Genomic DNA, 24,186 nt, shown 5'->3' with positions numbered 1-24,186 from the left:
CCCTTTTTTCCACACCCTCTCCAGCATTTATTGTTTCTAGATTTTTTGATGATGGCCATTCTGACTGGTGTGAGATGATATCTCATTGTAGTTTTGATTTGCATTTCTCTAATGAGTAAAGATGTTGAGCATCCTTTCATGTGTTTGTTGGGAGTCTATATATCTTCTGTGGAGAAATGTCTATTTAGGTCTTCTGCCCATTTTTGGATTGGGTTGTTTATTTTTTTTGTTATTGAGCTACATGAGCTGCTTATAAATTTTGGAGATTAATCCTTTGTCAGTTGCTTCATTTGCAAATATTTTCTCCCATTCTGAGGGTTGTCTTTTGGTCTTGTTTATGGTTTCCTTTGCTGTGCAAAAGCTTTGAAGTTTCATTAGGTCCCATGTGTTTATTTTTGTCTTTATTTCCATTTCTCTAGGAGGTGGGTCCAAAAGGATCTTGCTGTGATTTATGTCATAGAGTGTTCTGCCTATGTTTTCCTCTAAGAGTTTGGTAGTGTCTGGCCTTACATTTAGGTCTTTAATCCATTTTGAGCTTATTTTTGTGTATGGTGTTAGGGAGTGATCTAATCTCATACTTTTACATGTCCCTATCCAGTTTTCCCAGCACCATTTATTGAAGAGACTGTCCTTTCTCCACTGTACATTCCTGCCTCCTTTATCAAAGATAAGGTGACCATATGTCCGTGGGTTTATCTCTGGGCTTTCTATCCTGTTCCATTGATCTATCTTTCTGTTTTTGTGCCAGTACCATACTGTCCTGATTACTGTAGCTTTGTAGTATAGTCTGAAGTCAGGGAGCCTGATTCCTCCAGCTCCATTTTTCGTTCTCAAGATTGCTTTGGCTATTCGGGGTCTTTTGTGTTTCCATACAAATTGTGAAATTTTTTGCTCTAGTTCTGTGAAAAATGCCAGTGGTAGTTTGATAGGGATTGCATTGAATCTGTAGATTGCTTTGGGTAGTAGAGTCATTTTCACAATGTTGATTCTTCCAATCCAAGAACATGGTACATCTCTCCATCTATTTGTATCATCTTTAATTTCTTTCAGTAGTGTCTTATAATTTTCTGCATACAGGTCTTTTGTCTCCTTAGGTAGGTTTATTCCTAGATATTTTATTCTTTTTGTTGCAGTGGTAAATGGGAGTGTTTCCTTGATTTCACTTTCAGATTTTTCTGAAATCATTAGTATATAGGAATGCCAGAGATTTCTGTGCATTAATTTTGTATCCTGCAACTTTACCAAATTCATTGATTAGCTCTAGTAGTTTTCTGGTAGCATCTTTAGGATTCTCTATGTATAGTATCATGTCATCTGCAAACAGTGACAGCTTTACTTCTTCTTTTCCGATTTGGATTCCTTTTATTTCCTTTTCTTCTCTGATTGCTGTGGCTAAAACTTCCAAAACTATGTTGACTAAGAGTGGTGAGAGTGGGCAACCTTGTCTTGTTCCTGACCTTAGTGGAAATGGTTTCAGTTTTTCACCATTGAGGACGATGCTGGCTGTGGGTTTGTCATATATAGCCTTTATTATATTGAGGAAAGTTCCCTCTATGCCTACTTTCTGCAGGGTTTTTATCATAAATGGGTGTTGAATTTTGTTGAAAACTTTCTCTGCATCTATTGAGATGATCATATGGTTTTTCTCCTTCAATTTGTTAATATGGTGTATCACGTTGATTGATTTGCGTATATTGAAGAATCCTTGCATTCCTGGAATAAACCCCACTTGATCATGGTGTATGATCCTTTTAATGTGCTGTTGGATTCTGTTTGCTAGTATTTTGTTGAGGATTTTTGCATCTATGTTCATCAGTGATATTGGCCTGTAGTTTTCTTTCTTTGTGACATCCTTGTCTGGTTTTGGTATCAAGGTGATGGTGGCTTCGTAGAATGAGTTTGGGAGTGTTCCTCCCTCTGCTATATTTTGGAAGAGTTTGAGAAGGATAGGTGTTAGCTCTTCTCTAAATGCTTGATAGAATTCGCCTGTGAAGCCATCTGGTCCTGGGCTTTTGTTTGTTGGAAGATTTTTTATCACAGTTTCAATTTCAATGCTTGTGATTGGTCTGTTCATATTTTCTATTTCTTCCTGATTCAGTCTCGGCAGGTTGTGCATTTCTAAGAATTTGTCCATTTGTCCCAGGTTGTCCATTTTATTGGCATAGAGTTGCTTGTAGTAATCTCTCATGATCTTTTGTATTTCTGCAGTGTCAGTTGTTACTTCTCCTTTTTCATTTCTAATTCTATTGATTTGAGTCTTCTCCCTTTTTTTCTTGATGAGTCTGGCTAATGCTTTATCAATTTTGTTTATCTTCTCAAAGAACCAGCTTTTAGTTTTATTGATCTTTACTGTCATTTCCTTCATTTCTTTTTCATTTATTTCTGATCTGATTTTTATGATTTCTTTCCTTCTGCTAACTTTGGGATGTTTTTGTTTTTCTTTCTCTAATTGCTTTAGGTGCAAGGTTAGGTTGTTTATTCGAGATGGTTCCTGTTTCTTAAGGTGGGATTGTATTGCTATAAACTTCCCTCTTAGAACTGCTTTTGCTGCGTCCCATAGGTTTTGGGTCGTCGTGTCTCCATTGTCATTTGTTTCTAGGTATTTTTTGATTTCCTCTTTGATTTCTTCAGTGATCACTTCGTTATTAAGTAGTGTATTGTTTAGCCTCCATGTGTTTGTATTTTTTACAGCTCTTTTCCTGTAATTGATATCTAGTCTCATAGCATTGTGGTCGGAAGAGATACTTGATACAATTTCAGTTTTCTTAAATTTACCAAGGCTTGATTTGTGACCCAAGATATGATCTATCCTGGAGAATGTTCCATGAGCACTTGAGAAAAATGTGTATTCTGTTGTTTTTGGATGGAATGTCCTATAAATATCAATTAAGTCCATCTTGTTTAATGTATCATTTAAAGCTTGTGTTTCCTTATTTATTTTCATTTTGGATGATCTGTCCATTGGTGAAAGTGGGGTGTTAAAGTCCCCTACTATGATTGTGTTACTGTCGATTTCTCCTTTTATGGCTGTTAGTATTTGCCTTATGTATTGAGGTGCTCCTATGTTTGGTGCATAAATATTTACAATTGTTATATCTTCTTCTTGGATCGATCCCTTGATCATTATGTAGTGTCCTTCTTTGTCTCTTCTCGTAGTCTTTATTTTAAAGTCTATTTTGTCTGATATGAGAATTGCTACTCCAGCTTTCTTTTGGTTTCCATTGGCATGGAATATCTTTTTCCATCCCCTTACTTTCAGTCTGTATGTGTCTCTAGGTCTGAAGTGGGTCTCTTGTAGACAGCATATATATGGGTCTTGTTTTTGTATCCATTCAGCCAATCTGTGTCTTTTGGTGGGAGCATTTAGTCCATTTACATTTAAGGTAATTATCAATATGTATGTTCCTATTCCCATTTCCTTAATTGTTTTGGGTTCGTTATTGTAGGTCTTTTCCTTCTGTTGTGTTTCTTGCCTAGAGAAGTTCCTTTAGCATTTGTTGTAAAGCTGGTTTGGTGGTGCTGAACTCTCTCAGCTTTTGCTTATCTGTAAATGTTTTAATTTCTCCATCAAATCTGAATGAGATCCTTGCTGGGTAGAGTAATCTTGGTTGCAGGCTTTTCTCCTTCATCACTTTAATTATGTCCTGCCACTCCCTTCTGGCTTGTAGAGTTTCTGCTGAGAGATCAGCTGTTAACCTGATGGGGATTCCCTTGTGTGTTATTTGTTGGTTTTGCCTTGCTGCTTTTAATATGATTTCTTTGTGTTTAATTTTTGACAGTTTGATTAATATGTGTCTTGGCATATTTCTCCTTGGATTTATTCTGTATGGGACTCTCTGTGCCTCCTGGACTTGATTAACTATTTCCTTTCCCATATTAGGGAAGTTCTCAACTATAATCTCTTCAAATATTTTCTCAGACCCTTTCTTTTTCTCTTCTTCTTCTGGAACCCCTATAATTCGAATGTTGGTGCGTTTAATGTTGTCCCAGAGGTCTCTGAGACTGTCCTCTGTTCTTTTCATTCTTTTTTCTTTATTTTGCTCTGCAGCAGTTATTTCCACTATTTTATCTTCCACCTCACTTATCCGTTCTTCTGCCTCAGTTATTCTGCTATTGATCCCATCTAGAGTATTTTTTATTTCATTTGTTGTGTTTTTAATCGATGCTTGATTCATCTTTAGTTCTTCTAGGTCCTTGTTAACTGTTTCTTGCATTTTGTCTATTCTATTTCCAAGATTTTGGATCTTGGAAATAGAATCTTGGATCATCTTTACCATCATTATTCTGAATTCTTTTTCAGGTAGACTGCCTATTACCTCTTCATTTGTTAGGTCTGGTGGGTTTTTATCTTGCTCCTTCTCCTGCTGTGTGTTTTTCTGTCTTCTCATTTTGCTTATGTTACTGTGTTTGGGGTCTCCTTTTTGCAGGCTGCAGGTTTGTAGTTCCCGTTGTTTTTGGTGTCTGTCCCCAGTGGCTAAGGTTGGTTTAGTGGGTTGTGTAGGCTTCCTGGTGGAGGGGACTAGTGCCTGTGTTCTGGTGGATGAGGCTGGATCTTGTGTTTCTGGTGGGCAGGTCCACGTCTGGTGGTGTGTTTTGGGGTGTCTGCGGACTTTTTATGATTTTAGGCAGCCTCTCTGCTAATGGGTGGCGTTGTGTTCCTGTCTTGCTAGTTGTTTGGCATAGGGTGTCCAGCACTGTAGCTTGCTGGTCGTTGAGTGAAGCTGGGTGCTGGTGTTGAGATGGAGATCTCTGGAAGATTTTCGCCGTTTGATATTATGTGGAGCTGGGAGGTCTCTTGTGGACCAGTGTCCTGAAGTTGGCTCTCCCACCTCAGAGGCACAGCACTGACTCCTGGCTCCTCAATTTGGGATGATTTGTTGTCTATTCATGTATTCCACAGATGCAGGGTACATCAAGTTGATTGTGGAGCTTTAACCCGCTGCTTCTGAGGCTGCTGGGAGAGGTTTTCCTTTCTCTTCTTTGTTCTCACAGCTCCTGGGTCTCAGCTTTGGGTTTGGCCCCGCCTCTGCGTGTAGGTCGCCGGAGGGCGTCTGTACTTCGCTCAGACCGGACAGGGTTAAAGGAGCAGCCTCTTCGGGGACTCTGGCTCACTCAGGCCGGGCGGGAGGGAGGGGCACGGAGTGCGGGGCGAGCCTGCAGCGGCAGAGGCTGGCGTGACGTTGCACCAGCCCGAGGCGCGCCGTGCGTTCTCCCAGGGAAGCTGCCCCTGGATCCCGGGACCCCGGCAGTGGCGGGCTGCACAGGCTCCCGGAAGGGCGGTGTGGACAGTGACCTGCGCTCGCACACAGGTTTCTTGGCGGCGGCAGCAGCAGCCCCAGCGTCCCACGCCCGTCTCTGGGCTCCGCGCTTTCAGCCGCGACTCGCGCCCGTCTGTGGAGCCCCTTTAAGCAGCGCTCTTAATCCCCTCTCCTCGCGCACCAGGAAACCAAGAGGGAAGAAAAAGTCTCTTGCCTCTTCGGCAGCTCCAGAGTTTTCCCGGACTCCTTCCCGGCTAGCTGTGGCACATTAGCCCCCTTCAGGCTGAGTTCTCGCCGCCAGCCCCAGTCCTCTCCCTGCACTCTGACCGAAGCCCGAGCCTCAGCTTCCAGCGCCGCCCGCCCCCCTACTTCTGCGACTTCTAACTCTTCAATCTCTGCCATATGATATTCTTTCATAGATATATTCATTCATTCATTGTCACCAAATGGTTATTGAGTGCCTATTATATTTTTAGACAAGCATAGGGTAAACAGAAAACAAAATAGACTATATCCTCAAGGAATTCACTGAATAGTGGAGAAAATGGACAACCTGAAGAGTAAGGTAAGAATTCCGATCAGGTGCAATGGAAGACAGTAGAAAGTTTATATAACCCTAATTTGGGAGGTCACAGTGGCTCCTGTTCACTTCGAAGTCAACATAAATAATTATGCATCTCAACAAAAGCAGTTAAAGTATTGAGAAGGTTTAGTGGACATTGCTGAGTCATGCCAATTACAGTATCATCCTGGTGCCTTCATTTATTAACGTACATATAGGCTCAAATCTGTGAATCCAGATTTGAGTCCTGTGAATCCAGTGGCCAGTATTGAGAATCTGCCATTATCAGTATAAGTGTTCTACTATTTGAAACATTGTAAAATAAGCTGAAACTCTAAGTGTTATTCTAGTAGCTATAATAATACCTCTTTTTATTCTCAATTAAATGAGTCTTTTTGATATCAGAGGAAATCAGATCTTGAGTTGTCAATAGTGAAAGTTGTGAGAGGAGAATCACAAAAATGAAACTGAATTTTTTTGTTCTTTTTTGGTTGTGTTCATGTGAAATTCTGAACCTAAGTAGTATAGTTGATAACATGGTAGGACAATCAGCCTTTGGTTATTGATGCTGGTGGACATGAACAGAAATATAATTAATACTCATACATAGAATTCAGAAAGAATTTATATATTTGAGATCTACTGTGAGAATAAACTCCTTTCTCTTACCTTTCCTAGTAAAGGGAAGCACTCACATTCTTTGATATCATTAGTGTCTTTATCTTTCATCCACCCTACCCTTGATATTTTATTTTATTAAATTTTTAAAAAGTAATTTATTTATTTATTTGTTTGTTTGTTTATTATATATTTATTTTTTTTGTGGTACGCGGGCCTCTCACTGTTGTGGCCTCTCCCGTTGCGGAGCACATGCTCCGGACGCGCACGCTCAGCGGCCATGGCTCACGGGCCCAGCCGCTCCGCGGCATGTGGGATCTTCCCAGACCGGGGCACAAACCCGCGTGCCCTGCATCGGCAGGTGGACTCTCAACCACTGCGCCACCAGGGAAGCCCTAATTAATTAATTAATTAATTTTTGGCTGCGTTGGGTCTTAGTTGCTGTGCGCGGGCTTTCTCTAGTTGTGGCTAGCGGGGGCGACTCTTCGTTGTGGTGCACGGGCTTCTCATTGTGGTGTCTTCTCTTGTTGCAGAGCATGGGCTACAGGCTCAGGGGCTTCACTAGTTGTGGTACACAGGCTTAGTTGCTCTGCAGAATGTGGGATCTTCCCGGACCAGGGCTCGAACCCGTTTTCCCCTGCATTGGCAGGCATATTCTTAACCACTGCGCCACCAGGGAAGCCCCCAATATTTTATTTTAGAACGTGAACCTCTGGGGCTTTTTGAAGAGATAGATATTACTTCATTCATTTTTATCTATTTATGAGCAATTGAAAATTGATTGGTTTTTGTGATAAAAAAGCATATGAACCACAGGTAAATCTATAACAGAAGAATCCGTTTCCGTATTATGTACTTTTGTCGTTTTCTAGGTAATGACAATACACGTTAACTTGTGGATCCCTTTGAAAGTTGTCTCCTGCCCAACACAAATGACTGTCTCCTCTCCAATTCCTTTCTAGGCTGCTTTGAGCGCTACAGACATGGCCCTGGCCCTCAATCGGTACCTTTGCACGGCCGTGTTGCCTTTGTTAACAAGATGTGCTCCTCTTTTTGCTGGCACTGAGCACCATGCTTCCCTCATTGACTCATTACTTCACACCGTGTACAGACTTTCTAAAGGCTGCTCACTTACCAAAGCTCAACGAGATTCCATAGAAGTGTGTTTACTCTCTATTTGTGGGTAAGTGGGCAATGAAGTCTATACCAAGTTTCTTCTTCTTTAAGAAAGAGAATTTAGTCTCTGGCCCTTGACAAATTGTTTTGAATGTTGTCAACAATTTCTGGACCATACAATTAATTCATTTTATATGCTAGGGTATGAGTCTCACCAGAGTGCCCTTGCTCCTGATCAAGTTCAGGAGTGTTCCTCCAAGACTCTCGGTATCTAGCCATTGGATACAGTGTTGGACCAGTGATGCTATTCTGGATGTTGGCGTGTGAGGTGTCTCTGGCCACGTTAGTGTAATATTAATAGATTCTCCCCTTTTCACTGTGTGATGGTTTTAACTCCTCTTCCAGAAGAGAAGAGAAAACAGAGACTTATTAAAGATAAAAAATATATGTAGTATAATTTTAAAGTATGACCTATTGTGACAGTGATGAAGACAGACTATTTCCTCCAGCCTGGAAAGCCGCTTCCTATAGATAGAAGTGTTTGAAGGTCTTACTCTGAAAACCAGAAGCATATCTTCTCCTTTTGAGGTTCTGACAGTCGAAGTGACAATTTCTCAGGCCTCTAGCTAGGGTAATGTTTTTTTTCTGACGGATAGGAGCTCTTGGAGGTGAAAGCTTGTAGCCTGCCCAGTACATTGGTAAAGGAAAGGTTTTCACTCATAGTGGAACGAGTGTATGGGTATAGGAGCCAGATGGGACTGAGGGAGGTTAAAAAAAAGAAAAAAAAAAAGGAGATTAGTTCATAATCTAATTTTAGTTCCCTGACCCCAAAATTCTGTGAAATGGAATCAAAATATCTGTCTCACTGGCTTTTTCTGAATATTAAATGAGATGAAGCACTCAGGATTGCCGACACAGTAAATGGTCACTGTGTGTTGGTTTTCTTCCCCTTTCTCCTCTGGCAAAATTTCGGTCTCAGTCTTTTTCTCTTCCTCTTGTTCCTACACTCTATCCTCTTTCTGCTTCTGATCTAGTCATTGAAGACCCTTCCCACTCACTGGAGTGAGGGAAGAAGCATTTACTAAATTAGTAGCAACAGTGGGGTCTGCAGTTGTGAGTGGTAGCAAGGGAAAGAGCAGAAGAGGAACATCTCCTGTAGCAAATAAGGGTTGGTCTTCAGATCAGGGAGCTAGAGATGAGTTGGAAATGTAGCTTTTTACAAAAGTATGTAACTATTGGTTAATCTTTGGATTAGGAACGCCTAAAATTAACATCATCTGAAGAGAGGTGTAGGTACAGTTTTTTGGCATGTATAATCTAGTCTAGTGAATTATTCTGCTTAGTTTAGACATTATTAAATGTTCATTATTAAAATTAGCTTTGTTCCACCAGCCAATTGAGACCTTCTATGATGCAGCACTTACTCAGAAGATTAGTATTTGATGTCCCATTATTAAATGAACATGCAAAGATGCCTCTTAAGGTAAGTACAGGAAGTGTTTGTAGTTATTTGATTACTGGGTCCTCTGGCTTTGTTTCCTGTTACAATATATATATATCTCAGATACATCATGTTTGATCTTTGATGCTGAAAAATTTCTTCCAGTTATTGAAATGGGCATGTAAGTTATAGATAGGTGTACCTCAACCTAAAATAAACAAGTAATAAAAGACCAGAGAAATCCTAAGATTGGTTTACTGTAAATCAATGGAAATAGAAATCAATGGAAAGAAAATGGGCCACAAGAAAAAGATGAGCCAAGATATTCTTAGGCTGGAAAACATGGTAATAGGCCTGGCCTAAAGTATTAGCCACGTCAAGGCATAAAGAATAGGTTTTAGAAACAACATTTTCTAAGTTGGTAATCAAATGACAGTTTCCAAATATCATTTCATAAGGATCAAATATAATCTTTATGTATATGCAGTTACAGTTTGTCACAGAGTAAAGTCCCTGACATTTTTGCTTCCCAGCTTTATTATTCTGTTTGTGAATGATCAAGTCTCATTCTGTCTTACCGACTTGGGAATATTTTCCTGTCATGTAATATACCAATCCTGGCTCACAATTTTAAGGTATTAGGTGCGTACCAATGTGTGATCTAGTGGCATGGTCTGTGCATGGAGGTCATTGTCCTGTAGTGGACTTTTTGTAGGTGACCACTGTGCTCTGCCACCTGGTAAGTAAACATCATTTCTTCCTCATGGCCACCCAGTAATTGTGCTGTGAAAAGAGGTTTAAGATAAAAATAAGCTGCTATTTTTTTCAGCTGCTCTTACACTAAACACACCTAGATACTTAACAAAAGCAATCTTTCTCTACAAAAAGTGATTTGGGTTTAATAAATCTACAGAAATTGATGAATTATGTAAAGTAAGTTATATCCTTGCTGAAAATCCTGGGTTGTTTTTTACAGTTTTTATCATTTGCTTTTCATGCAAAATTTTCTTGATACAAATGAGCTGGAAAATACCTGAAAAAAGATACAGTATCACTTTATGTGATAAAACTCTTTTGCATTATAGATATTTGCCTGTTACTCTAAGCAAATTAGATCTCAATATTTCATCATTTGAGATTCCTAAATTGTGTGTGTGTGTGTGTGTGTGTGTGTGTGTGTGTGTGTGTGTGTGTGATTCGTAACTGTGAGGGAGACCAAACGAGAAGAAATATTTATACAGTAAGAGACCTAGTTAGCTTTAATAAGAGTAATGCTCAATTTATTTTCCTCCTTAGCTATAGGAAAGAGGGTCCAAATATTTACAGTTTATTCAAAAAATATTTTTATTTTAATTATTATTAATAATAATTTTATTAATTTGGCAAATAGTTGTGAATATTTTTTGGTTTATATATCCAGAATAAATGATCCAGAGAGCTACCGAATAATTGAAAAATTCCATCCATGTCTTTGAACTTCTAGTTTAGTCTCACAAAATATTTGTAGGTTAAAAACTTAAGAAACAACATAGACCCTCAGTAAGAAAATAAATTACATCCAAAACCACCAAAGAGCTACAGATAAAGAAATTACGGAAGTAGGGCAGTTTGGGGAGTTTACTTAGAGATGTGCATTCTGAAGCAAATCGTGAAGTGTAATGACTCAGGGTAGGTAGAGAGGAAGCACAAATATTCAGAGGTATTGTCCCTTGAGAATGCACATTTTAGGTGCTGTATCCTCTGGGTCAGTGTGACATCAATCCCTCTGTTACATGCATGGATTCCAGGGGATAACAAGTCATAAAATAGTAAGTAAATGATAGCAACTAAAGTAGAACTCGGGTACACAGATAACCAAACAACCTCCTAAAGAATTCTGTTCAAGATACTTTGTGAAATTGGTCATTTGGTCTTCATCCTGTGCTCAGTGTTAAATTTAAGGAGACATCCTATATAAGATCATAGTATTCTCCAGAAGAATTCATATGGGATTGAGCATTTCCATATCAGTTATCAGTTGGCCTTATTACATGGCATTAAAATGCCATTTGGGAGGAAATGGAAAATATATACCATGTGTCTTTAGCTCAGTGCTCTTAGAATTGTTTTCCCACCTAGCTGCTGACAAATCATTATGAAAGATGCTGGAAATACTACTGCCTGCTTGGAGGGTGGGGAAACTTTGGAGCTGCCTCAGAAGAAGAACTTCATTTATCAAGAAAGTTGTTCTGGGGCATTTTTGATGCCCTGTCTCAAAAGGTAATTGTGGTTTTATTTGTATGATAAAACAACTGAAAAGCCATAGGATTTGGTAAGATAGTATTCCTAGTGGAATAGTGGAATGCTGTCTTTGCTCATCAAGACTTGACATAGTTTTATTTTTTCTCTTCATTTATAACAAATGTTGAGGATGCAATTTATATTAACTTTTCATAATCATTATGGTAACATGTTTCTTGTGATCATAACATTTTCTGACTTTAAAATGGCTAAGCATTTTAGGAAATTATGCACATGGGTTGATCAGTTTCTGGTACATTTGGACTTCTTTGGACTCAAACCCTCCCTAGTCAGTCACCTCCCCAATCTTATAAAGCCTGAAGAAATCCTGTCAAATATAAAAATATAAAATATTAAATATCATAAAATTATAATATTCCAGTGGCCTTACTGACTTTTCCCACTTTGCTGCTATGGAGATTTAAGTACTCAGTGCTTTATGTATATGACATTCCCTTATAGTTGCCATATTTATAATGAATAGTTCATATACTTTCAGAAGACTGGAGTGTATTATTTCAGAGAAAATCAGAACAACATGCTTCGTATGCTTATGCTTAAATTATTAATCAAAATCAGTTTGAATTCCCAAAGAGACATCATCACATGACTGGAATAGTATAACCAAGAGTTTACTGCATAATAAGGGAGGTTTATCTGTGATTACATTTGGTAGCTACAACTCAGTGCTTTTTCTTGCTGAATTGCCTTGGGTAAACCTGGAGCATTTTTGAAATAATATGTAGAAGGTATTTTGAGAAGAATTTACAGCTTTAATTTAAAATTGAACATTTAAAGTGAGATAACTTTTAAAATGGATAAACAACAATGTCCTACTGTATAGCCCAGGGAACTGTAATCTCCTGGGATAAAGCAAAATGGAAAAGAATATTTTTTAAAAAAAGAATGTCTAGATGTGTATAACTGAGTCACTTTGCTGTACAGCAGAGATTAATACAACATTATAAATCAACTACACTTCAATTAAATTTTTTAATAATAAATAAAGGAATTATTTTTTTGATTTTTAAAAAATCTACAAATACAAATTTAACTAATTATGTAATTAATATACAAATACCTCTCCCCAGAAATTTTGATTATACATATCTCCTATAGAATTTCTTTCTCAGTTCAGAATTTTATTTTTCATACCTTTGTAATGCAATACAGACCAGTTAAAATTCCTTACTCTCTGGAATGTTATACTTTGGGTATTTTTCATGTCTAGTCTTTTTTTTTTTTTTTTTTTTTTTTTTTTTTTTTTTTTTTTTTTTTTTTTTTTTTGCGGTATGTGGGCTTCTCACTGTTGTGGCCTCTCCCGGTGCGGAGCACAGGCTCCGGACACACAGGCCCAGCGGCCATGGCTCACGGGCCCAGCCGCTCCGCGGCATGTGGGATCTTCCCAGACCGGGGCACGAACCCATCTCCCCTGCATCGGCAGGCGGACTCTCAACCACTGCGCCACCAGGGAAGCCCCATGTCTAGTCTTTATAATGTGGTGCAGCAATAGTCCTCATTGACTGAAATTATGTTTATGTTGTAAAGACACATTATACATGTAGAATATTCAGGTTCACTTCATTTCCCATATTGGAGAATAAACGTTTAGAGAAGCAAAGATTTTATTCCTTTTATGCTGCAACTGCAGTACAAAGCTTCAGTCATCTCATCTTATGGGATGTCAGGCTATAGTTTCCATTTTCTAGAGAAAGAATCCTTTGGGGAGTTGAGCCAGCCCAAGGTAATTCAGATTTTCTCTTACAGCATCGTGTCAGCCGCAGTGATCATGTTGACAGCTTTCGCTCAATAGTAATGGAGTATTTACTTTCTGGTCCTCCATCTCTTCCCAGAAATATGAACAAGAACTTTTCAAACTGGCACTGCCTTGCCTGAGTGCAGTTGCGGGAGCTTTGCCTCCAGACTACATGGAGTCAAATTATGTCAGTATGATGGAAAAACAGTCATCAATGGATTCTGAAGGGAACTTTAACCCACAACCTGTTGATACCTCAAAGTATGGACTCTTTCTATTGCAGCAGATTTTTATTGTAAATGATGTGTGAAGTCTGAAATTGAATAAGGTACTAAAGTGAACTTTCTCTCATCCATGCCCCCTTTGAATTGGTATCCTTTTACTAGGGGTCCCTCTACTTGATGAAATGATAATAGTAATAATAATGGTTATACAAATATCAGAAATAGATAAGATGTACCTTCTAAGAGATATACTCTTAATATCATCAGGATTCTCTGTACGTAACCACATGGCAATACCTATAATAATGAGAATCAAGAAAGTATATCAGTTATATTTTTTAGTTGAAATTCTACCCTAAATGTTTATTAATAATTGAAGCCAACTTCTATGCAGAGTCTTTGATTCAGGGTGCTCCCAGCATGCAGTACAAAGCTCTGTGAGCTACGGGGCATCACTTCATCATCACTACATCTCAGCCAGGCCTAGGGTTAGCAGCTTATGTTCAGCCCCATAAAGCACAGCGTGAGAGTGAAGGGAATATCAAATGAGAATATTTCTGGAAAATTTAGCATGGATTGCGAATGCGGTGTGACAACCTTAACCACAGATAATATATTACTTATCATTATGAAAGCTCTTCCATGTACCTACTTGCATAAATTGCTCTACAGATAGGATGTTTGGGTATGTCAGGTGTTTGGAGTCTCAGCATTTTTGTTGTTGTTACTGTCTTTAAGTAGGACCATTGTTTTCCATTTTCAAGGAGGCTGCTCTTCATGCCACATTATCTTACCCATTCCGTGGTGACTCAGCAAGATCAGTATTAGCAAGGTAGTCACTTGGTAGTTACCATCCACAGCATCTGAATTTGCTTGGGAGTTCAACTTTCAGGTCTCTGGGTGGCCCCTCAGCTGGTTTAGCTTCCATAACCAGATCCAAATTTCAAGCCAGATGGTATGCCATTAGTTTGATAATGCCTTAAATTTGCATGTTTGGTATTTGATAACAGTCCTGTGAGAAAAGACTCTACCCCCCCAGTATTTGGCTTATGTGATTGATCCTTTGTATCTCTTCTAAAGTAAGTAAACCAAAATATCACATGTTCACATTCCTACTTGGGTAAGTTTGTGGTTTGTTAACATACAATGTAATCTAGGATTTTAAAATAACATTAGAACAATGTTATGGCTTTGATGTTGATTAATTAAATCCAATTAATGAATAAGTGTGAGGCATGTATATTAATTAACCTCAGCTAGCCCCTTTGGGGACCTCTTAACAGACTAGGTTTGCATAGTGATAGCAATAATTTCTACATCTTTGTGATTTTTTTACATATTATTTTTTAAGTATGTGAATGTCATAAAGTTCAATTACTAACTGATAACATTACTAGAAAAGAACAGTAAACCATCTTATTATACTAGGTTTTACTTATAATTCTATTCTCAAAGTTAATTGCATTAGTAAGTTACTTTTTCCATTCATAGATATATTTGATAGTCCCAAGTCTTACATTTACCATCAGACTTGGTCTTCAGTTGCATGGACTCCATGTCTGTTCGAGGGATTAAATATTTATTTAAGCATGAAGGAAATCAAGAAGAAATGTTATCAAAATCATAAAGCATGAATTGGTTAATTACTTTTCCCTATAGTTCATATTAGTACCATCTAGAATTTATATATAGACCATTAACATTTAAAATTATTAACATATCACTAGTTGTATGCAATTAACTTAAAATTAATTTTAGTACATTTAAAAATGGAACAGGTCAGATTTCAGCAGTCTTTTATCCATTTATAGTTGTTGCCTAAGAGACTTAAGTCAAAAGGAGGAATAACTTCAAAGACCGTATGTGAGAGAAAAGTATGTCTTTAAGCTTGTTGAATTTAACTATATCTTCATTCAGGTTTAAAGAAAAAATTGGTGTTATCTGTTGTCCTCTTCTTTGAATACATTTTAATTATTTTTATTTATACTATGTATAATTTTTATTATATATAACTTAACATTAAGACATAAAGTGTGACTCATTATAAGATGAGTGGATAGAACCATATCTGCTTGACTTTTCTTATATTGTTTCTACCATATGGAAAAGTAGTACCTTGTTAAACCAATTTTTTAACAGTTATGCATCGAATGGGGTATAAGCAGTCATAAGCTGTGAGTAAATTATTAATATGATTCCCTGTAAGTGCTGTGAAAATCAAGCCTTTTTTCTTTATTTTTCTCATAGTATTACAATTCCTGAGAAGTTGGAATACTTCATTAACAAATATGCAGAACATTCCCATGACAAGTGGTCAATGGACAAGGTAAAAGTCAGAATATCACATTCTAATTCAGTACTGAACGTACCTAATGAATGATCATGGCTCAGATATTTCTGACTATGACAATTTTCTACTTTCAAGTGAGAGCTTTAGATTAGGAAAGAACATTTAATTATGATTTGCTGACATAATATTTAGTCTAATAAAATACTTAGTTCTACCACTGATGTACATATAATGCACATAAGAATATTTGTGTTCATAAAAAGCACAGTGTTAAAAATTCAAAAGAATCTATTAATTAAATCAAATATAGTTTCTAAACATACATTTTTGTGAGAGTAAAAAGTAGTAATAATATGCAAAATATTATATGTAGTATGGATAAACAACAAGTTCTTATTGTATAGCACAGGGAACTATATTCAATATCCTGTGATAAACCATAATGGAAAAGAATCTGAAAAAGAATATATATATATATATATATAGGTATAACTGAATCACTGCATAACTGAATCACTCTGCTGTACAGCAGAAATTAACACAACTATACTTCAAAAAAAATTTTTTTTAAACTATCATTAGGGTCTTCAGTAAGAAATAGTGGCTCTAGGTCCAGACATCTTTTAAGGGAACTTTAGCTTTATGTATAATTTTATATTAGATAAAATCTTGAAAATTATTAACCAGAATTTAGTGATTATTTATACCTTCTGCTCTTCTGTTGTATTTCTTATCTCTAAGTAGATCTGCAGTTCACTTATGAGGCAAGATGGAATGTTTTATTTGCATTGTCAAGAAAAGATAACTTAATTCAAAAAGAGACATGTACCAAAATGTTCATAGCAGCCCTATTTATAATAGCCCGGAGATGGAAACAACCTAAGTGTCCATCATTGGATGAATGGGTAAAGAAGATGTGGCACATACATACAATGGAATATTACTCAGCCATAAAAAGAAATGAAATTGAACTATTTGTAATGAGGTGGATGGACCTAGAGTCTGTCATACAGAGTGAAGTAAGTCAGAAAGAGAAAGACAAATACTGTATGCTGACACATATATATGGAATTTAAGAAAAAAAAAGGTCATGAAGAACATAGGGGTAAGACAGGAATAAAGACACAGACCTACTAGAGAATGGACTTGAGGATATGGGGAGGGGGAAGGGTAAGCTGTGACAAAGTGAAAGAGCGGCATGGACATATATACACTACCAAATGTAAGGTAGATAGCTAGTGGGAAGCAGCCGCATAGCACAGGGAGATCAGCTCGGTGCTTTGTGACCGCCTGGAGGGGTGGGATAGGGAGGGTGGGAGGGAGACGCAAAAGGGAGGGGATATGGGAACATATGTATACATATAACTGATTAAATTTGTGATAAAGCAAAAAAAAAAAAAAAAAAAAAAAAAGAAAAGATAACTTGAATGAGATAACTAAAGCAGTCGCAGTCCGTGATATAAGTCCTACATATATATTATGAGATTTTTCTGGAGGAAAAATGTGGTCACATTTAAGTTAAGCCTAGTTAAACTGAGAGAAGATGGTTAAAATAGGGTTGTCAGAGAAATTAAGTTGAGATGAAGCAGGATTCTAAAATAAGCATGTACTGACTTGGCAAAGTGAAAATCAAAGAGCGAAGGTTCCAAGGGTTGCTTATGTTATGTGGCAACTCAGTATCACCCTATTAAACTTTTTTTCTTTTTTTAAAATTTATTTATTTTTATTTATTTATTTTTGGCTGCGTTGGGTCTTCGTTGCTGCACGCGGGCTTCTCATTGCAGTGGCTTCTCTTGTTGCGGAGCACAGGTTCTAGACGCGCAGGCTTCAGTAGTTGTGGCACATGGGCTTTGTTTGTTTTTTCGGTACGCGGGCCTCTCACTGTTGTGGCCCCTCCCGTTGCGGAGCACAGGCTCCAGACACGCAGGCTCAGCGGCCATGGCTCACGGGCCCAGCCGCTCCGCGGCATGTGGGATCCTCCCAGACCAGGGCACGAACCCGTGTCCCCTGCATCGGCAGGCGGACTCTCAACCACTGCGCCACCAGGGAAGCCCTGCGCATGGGCTTTGTTGCTCTGTGGCATGTGGGATCTTCCCGGACCAGGGCTCGAACCTGTGTCCCCTGCATTGGCAGGTGGGTTCTTTACCACTTTGCCACCAGGGAAGCCCCACCCTATTAAACTTGATATTAAGTTTCAGTCTTTGCCTCGGCCAACCAGTCCCTCCTTCCAAGAAACCCCCTTTTTGTTTTGTTAAGCGTATGGCTCTTTCTTTGTTCAGTAACTTAATCAATTTACTAGGTAAGTCAGTAAGAGTGAAGTGTCTGTCCTCTATAAAGACTGAGCCGGTGGGGTGGTGATGGAGAGGAGATTTACAGGAAGGCAGTCCTGAGCTATTTCAGCCTAGTTACTAGTTACCCGGATCCCATAGACATACATGAAATGATATAGGGAAACAGTGAAATGCACCAAATTATATGGGCAAAATCACGTGGAACAAATGTGTTGAGAGGTCATTGGACAAAGGAGTGGGCAAAACAAGTAGCATTATTCAAGGAGGCTTCCAAATAAGCCAGCTGCTCCAGTTTTCCTGTTTAAAATGAGTGTTTTCACGCTTATTCATCACACAGGTTGGGTCCCAAGATGGGCCAAAATGAATATCATAGGGGTCGTGCAGCCTTCAGCCTCCTCCTAGGGGAGGGCTATTGACATAATCACAGACCTGTCTAAGGAAGACTGGATGCTTTTAATCTCTGGATAAAAAGATTTGTTTCGAGTGGTTACTCAAAATAATATTGACTACGATGAAAATCTTTATATTGAATTATGCTGGATAAAGTTCAAACCTTAATCCTTATCTTGGTTCATTTTAGATTTATTTTATCAAGTACACACTTAAACACATGCACACCTACACTCTAAAATTAAAGCATGTAAAACAATTTTGATTTTTTTTTTAGTTGGCAAATGGATGGATTTATGGAGAAATATATTCAGACTCGTCTAAAGTTCAACCATTAATGAAGCCATATAAACTATTATCTGAAAAGGTGACGTGTTTATTTTTTAAGTTTATATGGTTTTAATTTGGGGAGGGAATTTTTTTTTCTTCTTATTAACACGTCTATTTTATATATACTATTTTTACCTTTTCTCAAAGGTCCCATTTTTTATCTATTGTTTTTTTCTCTGTAGTACCATTTTCTGTCAGTATTTAATTGGTTATTCTCTTCTCTACTTAATATTTTTCTGTTTCTTTTTTATTTTTATTCCTCTCCTATATTTTTAAGAACTTTAGAAAACATTCTTTTCATTCTTAAGAGTTTTTTGATAAGGGATAATGAAGTAATATATTGTAATATGCTTATTATTTATGTTTTCACATATTTTACTTCCTTGAGGGGAAAGCAGTACCTTGAAAAATAAAGTGAAAAGGATTTTCTAGCTTGGTGCTTACAGAGGAAGTTACTTCTCTGCTTCAAGAGAAGCAGAGAAACGGCTTCAAGCACATGTCATATAATCTGGCACTTCTTCCTAATTGTGTTTCTCCTTTCTAGTTTCTGTCTGAAGTATCAGAATCTGGGAAACTAAAGGAAATTAACCTCATACTATATAATAAGATAGGATCCCTCTTAGCAGCATTAGTCAAACGAGGTCTCAGCTCACACTCTGCTCTTCAGAATTTTTACTTTCCTTTTTTATTTTTAAATAAACAATGCTAATCAAAAAGATTTTAGGTGAAGACAGAGTATTTCAGAACAAAGCATTAAATATTTTAAATTTTTGTTTAGGTTCATAATACCCCACCCTTTTCTGATTTTTTTCTAGGAAAAAGAAATTTATCGCTGGCCAATCAAAGAATCTTTAAAAACTATGCTGGCCTGGGGGTGGAGAATTGAAAGGACACGGGAGGGAGACAGCATGGCCCTTTATAGCCGGACTCGTCGTATTTCCCAGACAAGCCAGGTAAGAATCACAGTCATGAATCCACTGTTTATGTTATTTTAAAATAATTTGAATATTTCATTTAATTATTGTGTTTCCCAAAACAACTAACTTGAAAATTCTAAAGACTAACATAAAGTTTAGAAGCGGGAAAACTCTGTTCCTTTTAAGTGAGCTTAGGTCTTGGTTAAAGTACTGGAGTTTATATATCAGGTTGTACTTCTGACAGTATATAAAGGAATACTCGATGATAAAGTCTTAAAGTTATGCTAATGAAGGATGTAAAATACGTTCCTTTATCCGCAAAAAGGTTGTCTACGGAGCTTTTGTCTCCTTACCAGTAAGAACTGAAGGTTGGTTCTTAGGAGCTAGAGGGGTGGTCAGATAGTAGTGATCCAGATCTAAAACCCCCATGGATGCTCCATACAAGTGGGCTTGAGCATCTGTCCACTTGTGAAGGGAAGATATGAACCAGACAGGCAGCGCAGGAATCGAAGAACACACCGCTAGTGCATCAGATCAAGGAAGTTCAGTCAACTTAACAAGGCGTGGCTGTGGGGCTTCTGTGTTCAAGATGGCAGAATAAGGACAGCCTTGACCTTGAGAACCTAGGGTTCAAGGTGGGGACCAAATACCACCTGGCCCTTTCATTTCTCCTGGGAGCTAAACCTGTCATCGTCCCTTTCCAGACTGCTTGGGCCACTGCCTTTGGTTTAACCAAACTGTTGTGTTTATTATTGCCATTTATATAGATGACATTTTTGAAAAAAAGAAAATGAAGGTACTCAAAATGTGTGCTTCACATGCTTCATATTTGAAATATAGTACTGTTAAATAGATTAAGTTCTGATTTGGGCATATTTTACATCATATTCTCTTAAGTATCCTGGAGATAGAAGCTGTAAAAGCATATTTTACCTTGTTATCATGTATACACACAGTTCTAACTAAATCACGTTTTGTTTTAATCTGTTTGAACAAATATTGAGCACAAACTGAGGACTAGGTGATAGGAATACAAAGATAATAAGATCCAATTCTACTCCTAGAGACTCACAATTTGGTGTTAGAGACAGTCTAGTTAAACCTACCACAACAATAAGATTTAGGCTATGTACAAAATGCTCAGAGTGCAGAGAATGGAATGATGTTTTTTTTTTCCTGTAAGTTGTATAGGAAATAAGAAAATTATTACATAATGGAAGTGACTTTAAGCTCTGCCAGGAAAAATAAAATAGATTCTCCCACTGCCCTACATAGGAAAAATTATGTGCTCTAATCTAAAATCGTATATGTTGAATGAGAACATGCCCTTTGAAACAATAACGGTGCCGATTCTGTGGGCCAGCAATAAAGGGTAGAAATGGTAGGAGGCAGACAAAAAAAAAAGACCTGTCTATTAGCCAGAAAACCTGGGCCTATATAACATGCTGGAGCACAGCCCAGAGAGGGCAAGGGAAGGGCTGCAACAGAAAGGAGGGGTACTCCGTTCTCTTGTTGCTGTCTTTGCCATACCTTTTCCTGCCACTGCTGTCAGAGCAAGTAGGGCAGACTGCTGAGTATGCCTCTGCCTGTCTTATCTCTCGAATTTTTCAAAAATACCAGAAAAGGGAGAGAAGCAAAGGTTCATACCACAGTTTTAACCACGCTCACCTGAAGACTAAAATAACTTACAGATTTCATACTTTTGTGAGCATCTCTGAAAAAAAAAAAAAACAGTAACCAATGATGAAACATAACAAACTCCAAAATGGTACTGGATCATGTCAGATACAAAATGTTACGCGAAATTTAAGAAACTGATTCTAAAACATCGGAAGTGATTACAGACTCTGTAAATTATAATGCACAAGCTATAACCAATCCATCTTCAGAAAAGGATTACCTTGTTTTAACCCTGGGAAAATCATAATTATGTTTTTCTGAATTTCAATAAACTTTTCTCAAGATGGCTAAAAAAAAAATTGTGTATGTTGTGTATATTTCTGCTCTTCCTTACACCCTGCTTAGCTTCTAGTGCAGTTTTCAGTTCCCATTAAACCCTCAATAGATACTATTAATTGATACCCTATAATCATCTCTTAAGTCTTAATGATTTTCAGAGTGACATGTGTGACATATGACATATATTGTTAAATCTCCTACGTCATTTCAAAATATTAGGAGGTGCTCATGCCAGATGTACGGATTAAGAGGGACAGCTCTGGAGGTAGACCACTGGGGCTTCAATCCTGGGACCACCACTTTCTAGAAATAAACTGCTGGGCACGTTACTCAATCTGTTTCCCTCAGTAAATGGTAACTCTTATTATGACCATTATTATTTATATATTTTTAATGCCAGAGAGCATTTCTTCGAAGGTACGTAAAAGAGGGTGTTTGAGTTTGTAGTACTTTGACCTTTCAGTAGTTTAAAATAAAAGGACAGAATATTTCTATATTTCTATCAGTATCAGAAACAGAGAGCAACAAATGCCACAAATATATTTATAATCCTTGCCATTATTTTCACACAAACATTCTTGAAGCATAATCCAACATTATTTGAAATGTTAAAATAGCTCGTCATTTCTTAATTACTAACCTAACAGTATTATCATCTTTTTCAGTTATCATCTTGCCAAACTTCTTAATGTCTTTTCTTCTCTCCATTACTGATTTTCCCATGTGACTATAAAGATGTTTTCTATTATGTAATAGATACACTCTTGAATAAATTAAGGAACACTTTTGGTGGCATCACTTTATACTAAGGACTGCAGTTGGGTGAATTGAGATCACCTGTTGACATGATTCTGGAGCTGATATTCTTAGCTTCCTTCCACTGGGGCTCAGCACTCCATCTGTGAGGCAGAAGCGGCCTGTGTTTAACTCAGCAAGATCTGGCACAGCCTGTCTGGGTTGAAATCCTGGTCTCACCGTGGAGTAGATAGCTTTTTTGTGAGCTCAGGCAAACTGCTTAACCTCTCTATGCTGCGGTTTTCTCCTTTTTAAAGTGAAACAGAAGAGAGCATCTAATTTAAAAGATTATTGTGAGAATTACATGTTGTCATGCTTATAAATCACTTAAAGGAGTGACGGGCATATATTTCAATGTTAGACCTAATTATGATCATTATTATTTTTACCTGGATCAGTAACACTGTTAATGTCTTTTGTTTACCATGAACACTACACGAATCATGATTTCAGGAAATTTGCCACTCCACTAGGGTTCTGTAATGTGCACATTAAGATAATATATGGACAATGACAAAGCCAATAACTTGATAGGATATAGAATAGAGTGTATACTTATATGTAGAATCTAATATATGACACAAATAAACTTATCTACAAAACAGAAACAGATGCACAGGCATAGAGAACAGACTTGTTGCCATCGGGGAGGGATGGATTGGGAGTTTGGGATTAGCAGATGCAAACTGTTACATATAGGATGGATCAATGACAAGGTCCTACTGTATAGCACAGGGAACCATATTCAATATCCTGTGATAAACCATAATGGAAAAGAGTATGAAAAAGAATATATATATGTGTATATTACTGAATCACTTTGCTGTACAGCAGAAATTAACACAACATTGTAAATCAACTGTACTTCAATAAAATAAAAAAAAGAATAGAGTGTATAGATGCTGATATAATTATCAGTGAGGAGATGCTGAGTAGAGCAGCTAAATTGGTGGATTTTGACTTCTTGGTCGTCACTCAAGTCAGCAGAAAAGGAGGACATTTCTGACAATTTCAGTCACATTCCACAGGTTCTCAGTAATTACTTATTTACCTCCCAATTTTAATTTCTTATATCTGGTTTTTATTACACATGTAGGGTATAAATTATTTAAACAAATTTTAAAAAGAAGCTTATAACCTGAGAAGGAGAGGAAGATGGGAATGAAATTTGGAAGGTGTTACCTATCTTGAACTAAAATACAGACTAGGATAGAGGAATGATTCATTCATTCTTTTAAGAGTTATTTACTGAGCACCTGCTATGTTCCATGTACTATCCTAAGCTTTTCAAATAGGTCCATGAACAAAATAGACAAAAACCTCTGCTCTCATAGAGCTTACATGTTAATGGGGAAAGTAAATAATAGATATAAGTAAATTACATACTACATCAAAATGTGATAAATATTATGGAAAGAGAAAATGTAGCATGGAAAGGCAGATTCCGAGTGCAGAGCAGGGGAGTTGGTTAGCCTTTTGGGATGAGTTGCAGTATGATATAGGGTTATCAGAGCAGATTTCATGGAGAAGATAAATTGAATAGAAGGGAGGGAGTTGGACCTACTTGGGGGAAGGATGTTGCAAGTTGTGCACGTGCTCTGAGATGAGAGTGTGGCCTGCCGTGTGTGAGGGAAAATGAGGAATCCAGTGAGATTGGAGCTCGTGAGTAACAAGGAGATGGGAAGAGAGGTCTTAGGGGCCAAATCAGGCAGAACATTGGCGGCCGTCTTAAGAAAGTTGAGAAGTGCTTTGGAGTCAGACAGAATTACTTTAAAAACTTGATTCTGCTGTTTACAATTTACATGATATAATGGCTTAAAATTATTTAATTCTTTTGATCCTCTTCTCATTTTAAAATGACAAAAAGCAGTATCTCCTTTTCAGAATTGCTCTAAAGAAATGAGATAATCTATGTGCCTTGCACATAACCATTCACATGGTGGTTGTTATTTGTTGTTA

General features: G+C 37.6%; 1 protein-coding gene across 2 annotated transcripts in view; it reads left to right on the top strand.

Moving 5' to 3' along the window:
- Window positions 1–24,186, top strand: part of RYR2 (ryanodine receptor 2) — a gene marked incomplete at both ends in the record, with an annotated part of 724,637 nt that overhangs the window by 525,350 nt on the left and 175,101 nt on the right. For both annotated transcript variants that reach the window (XM_079725493.1, XM_079725494.1), the window contains 7 exons: window positions 7,401–7,621; window positions 8,947–9,037; window positions 11,114–11,254; window positions 13,129–13,292; window positions 15,503–15,581; window positions 18,504–18,593; window positions 19,372–19,509. In XM_079725493.1, the coding sequence (XP_079581619.1) occupies window positions 7,401–7,621; window positions 8,947–9,037; window positions 11,114–11,254; window positions 13,129–13,292; window positions 15,503–15,581; window positions 18,504–18,593; window positions 19,372–19,509 (924 nt within the window). The remainder of the gene's footprint in view (window positions 1–7,400; window positions 7,622–8,946; window positions 9,038–11,113; window positions 11,255–13,128; window positions 13,293–15,502; window positions 15,582–18,503; window positions 18,594–19,371; window positions 19,510–24,186) is intronic.

Source organism: Hyperoodon ampullatus (assembly GCF_949752795.1).
Source record: "Hyperoodon ampullatus genome assembly, chromosome: 1".
Lineage (NCBI taxonomy): Eukaryota > Metazoa > Chordata > Mammalia > Artiodactyla > Ziphiidae > Hyperoodon > Hyperoodon ampullatus.
Note: the sequence above shows the minus strand (reverse complement) of the source record. Positions and strands in the feature narration are given on the sequence as shown.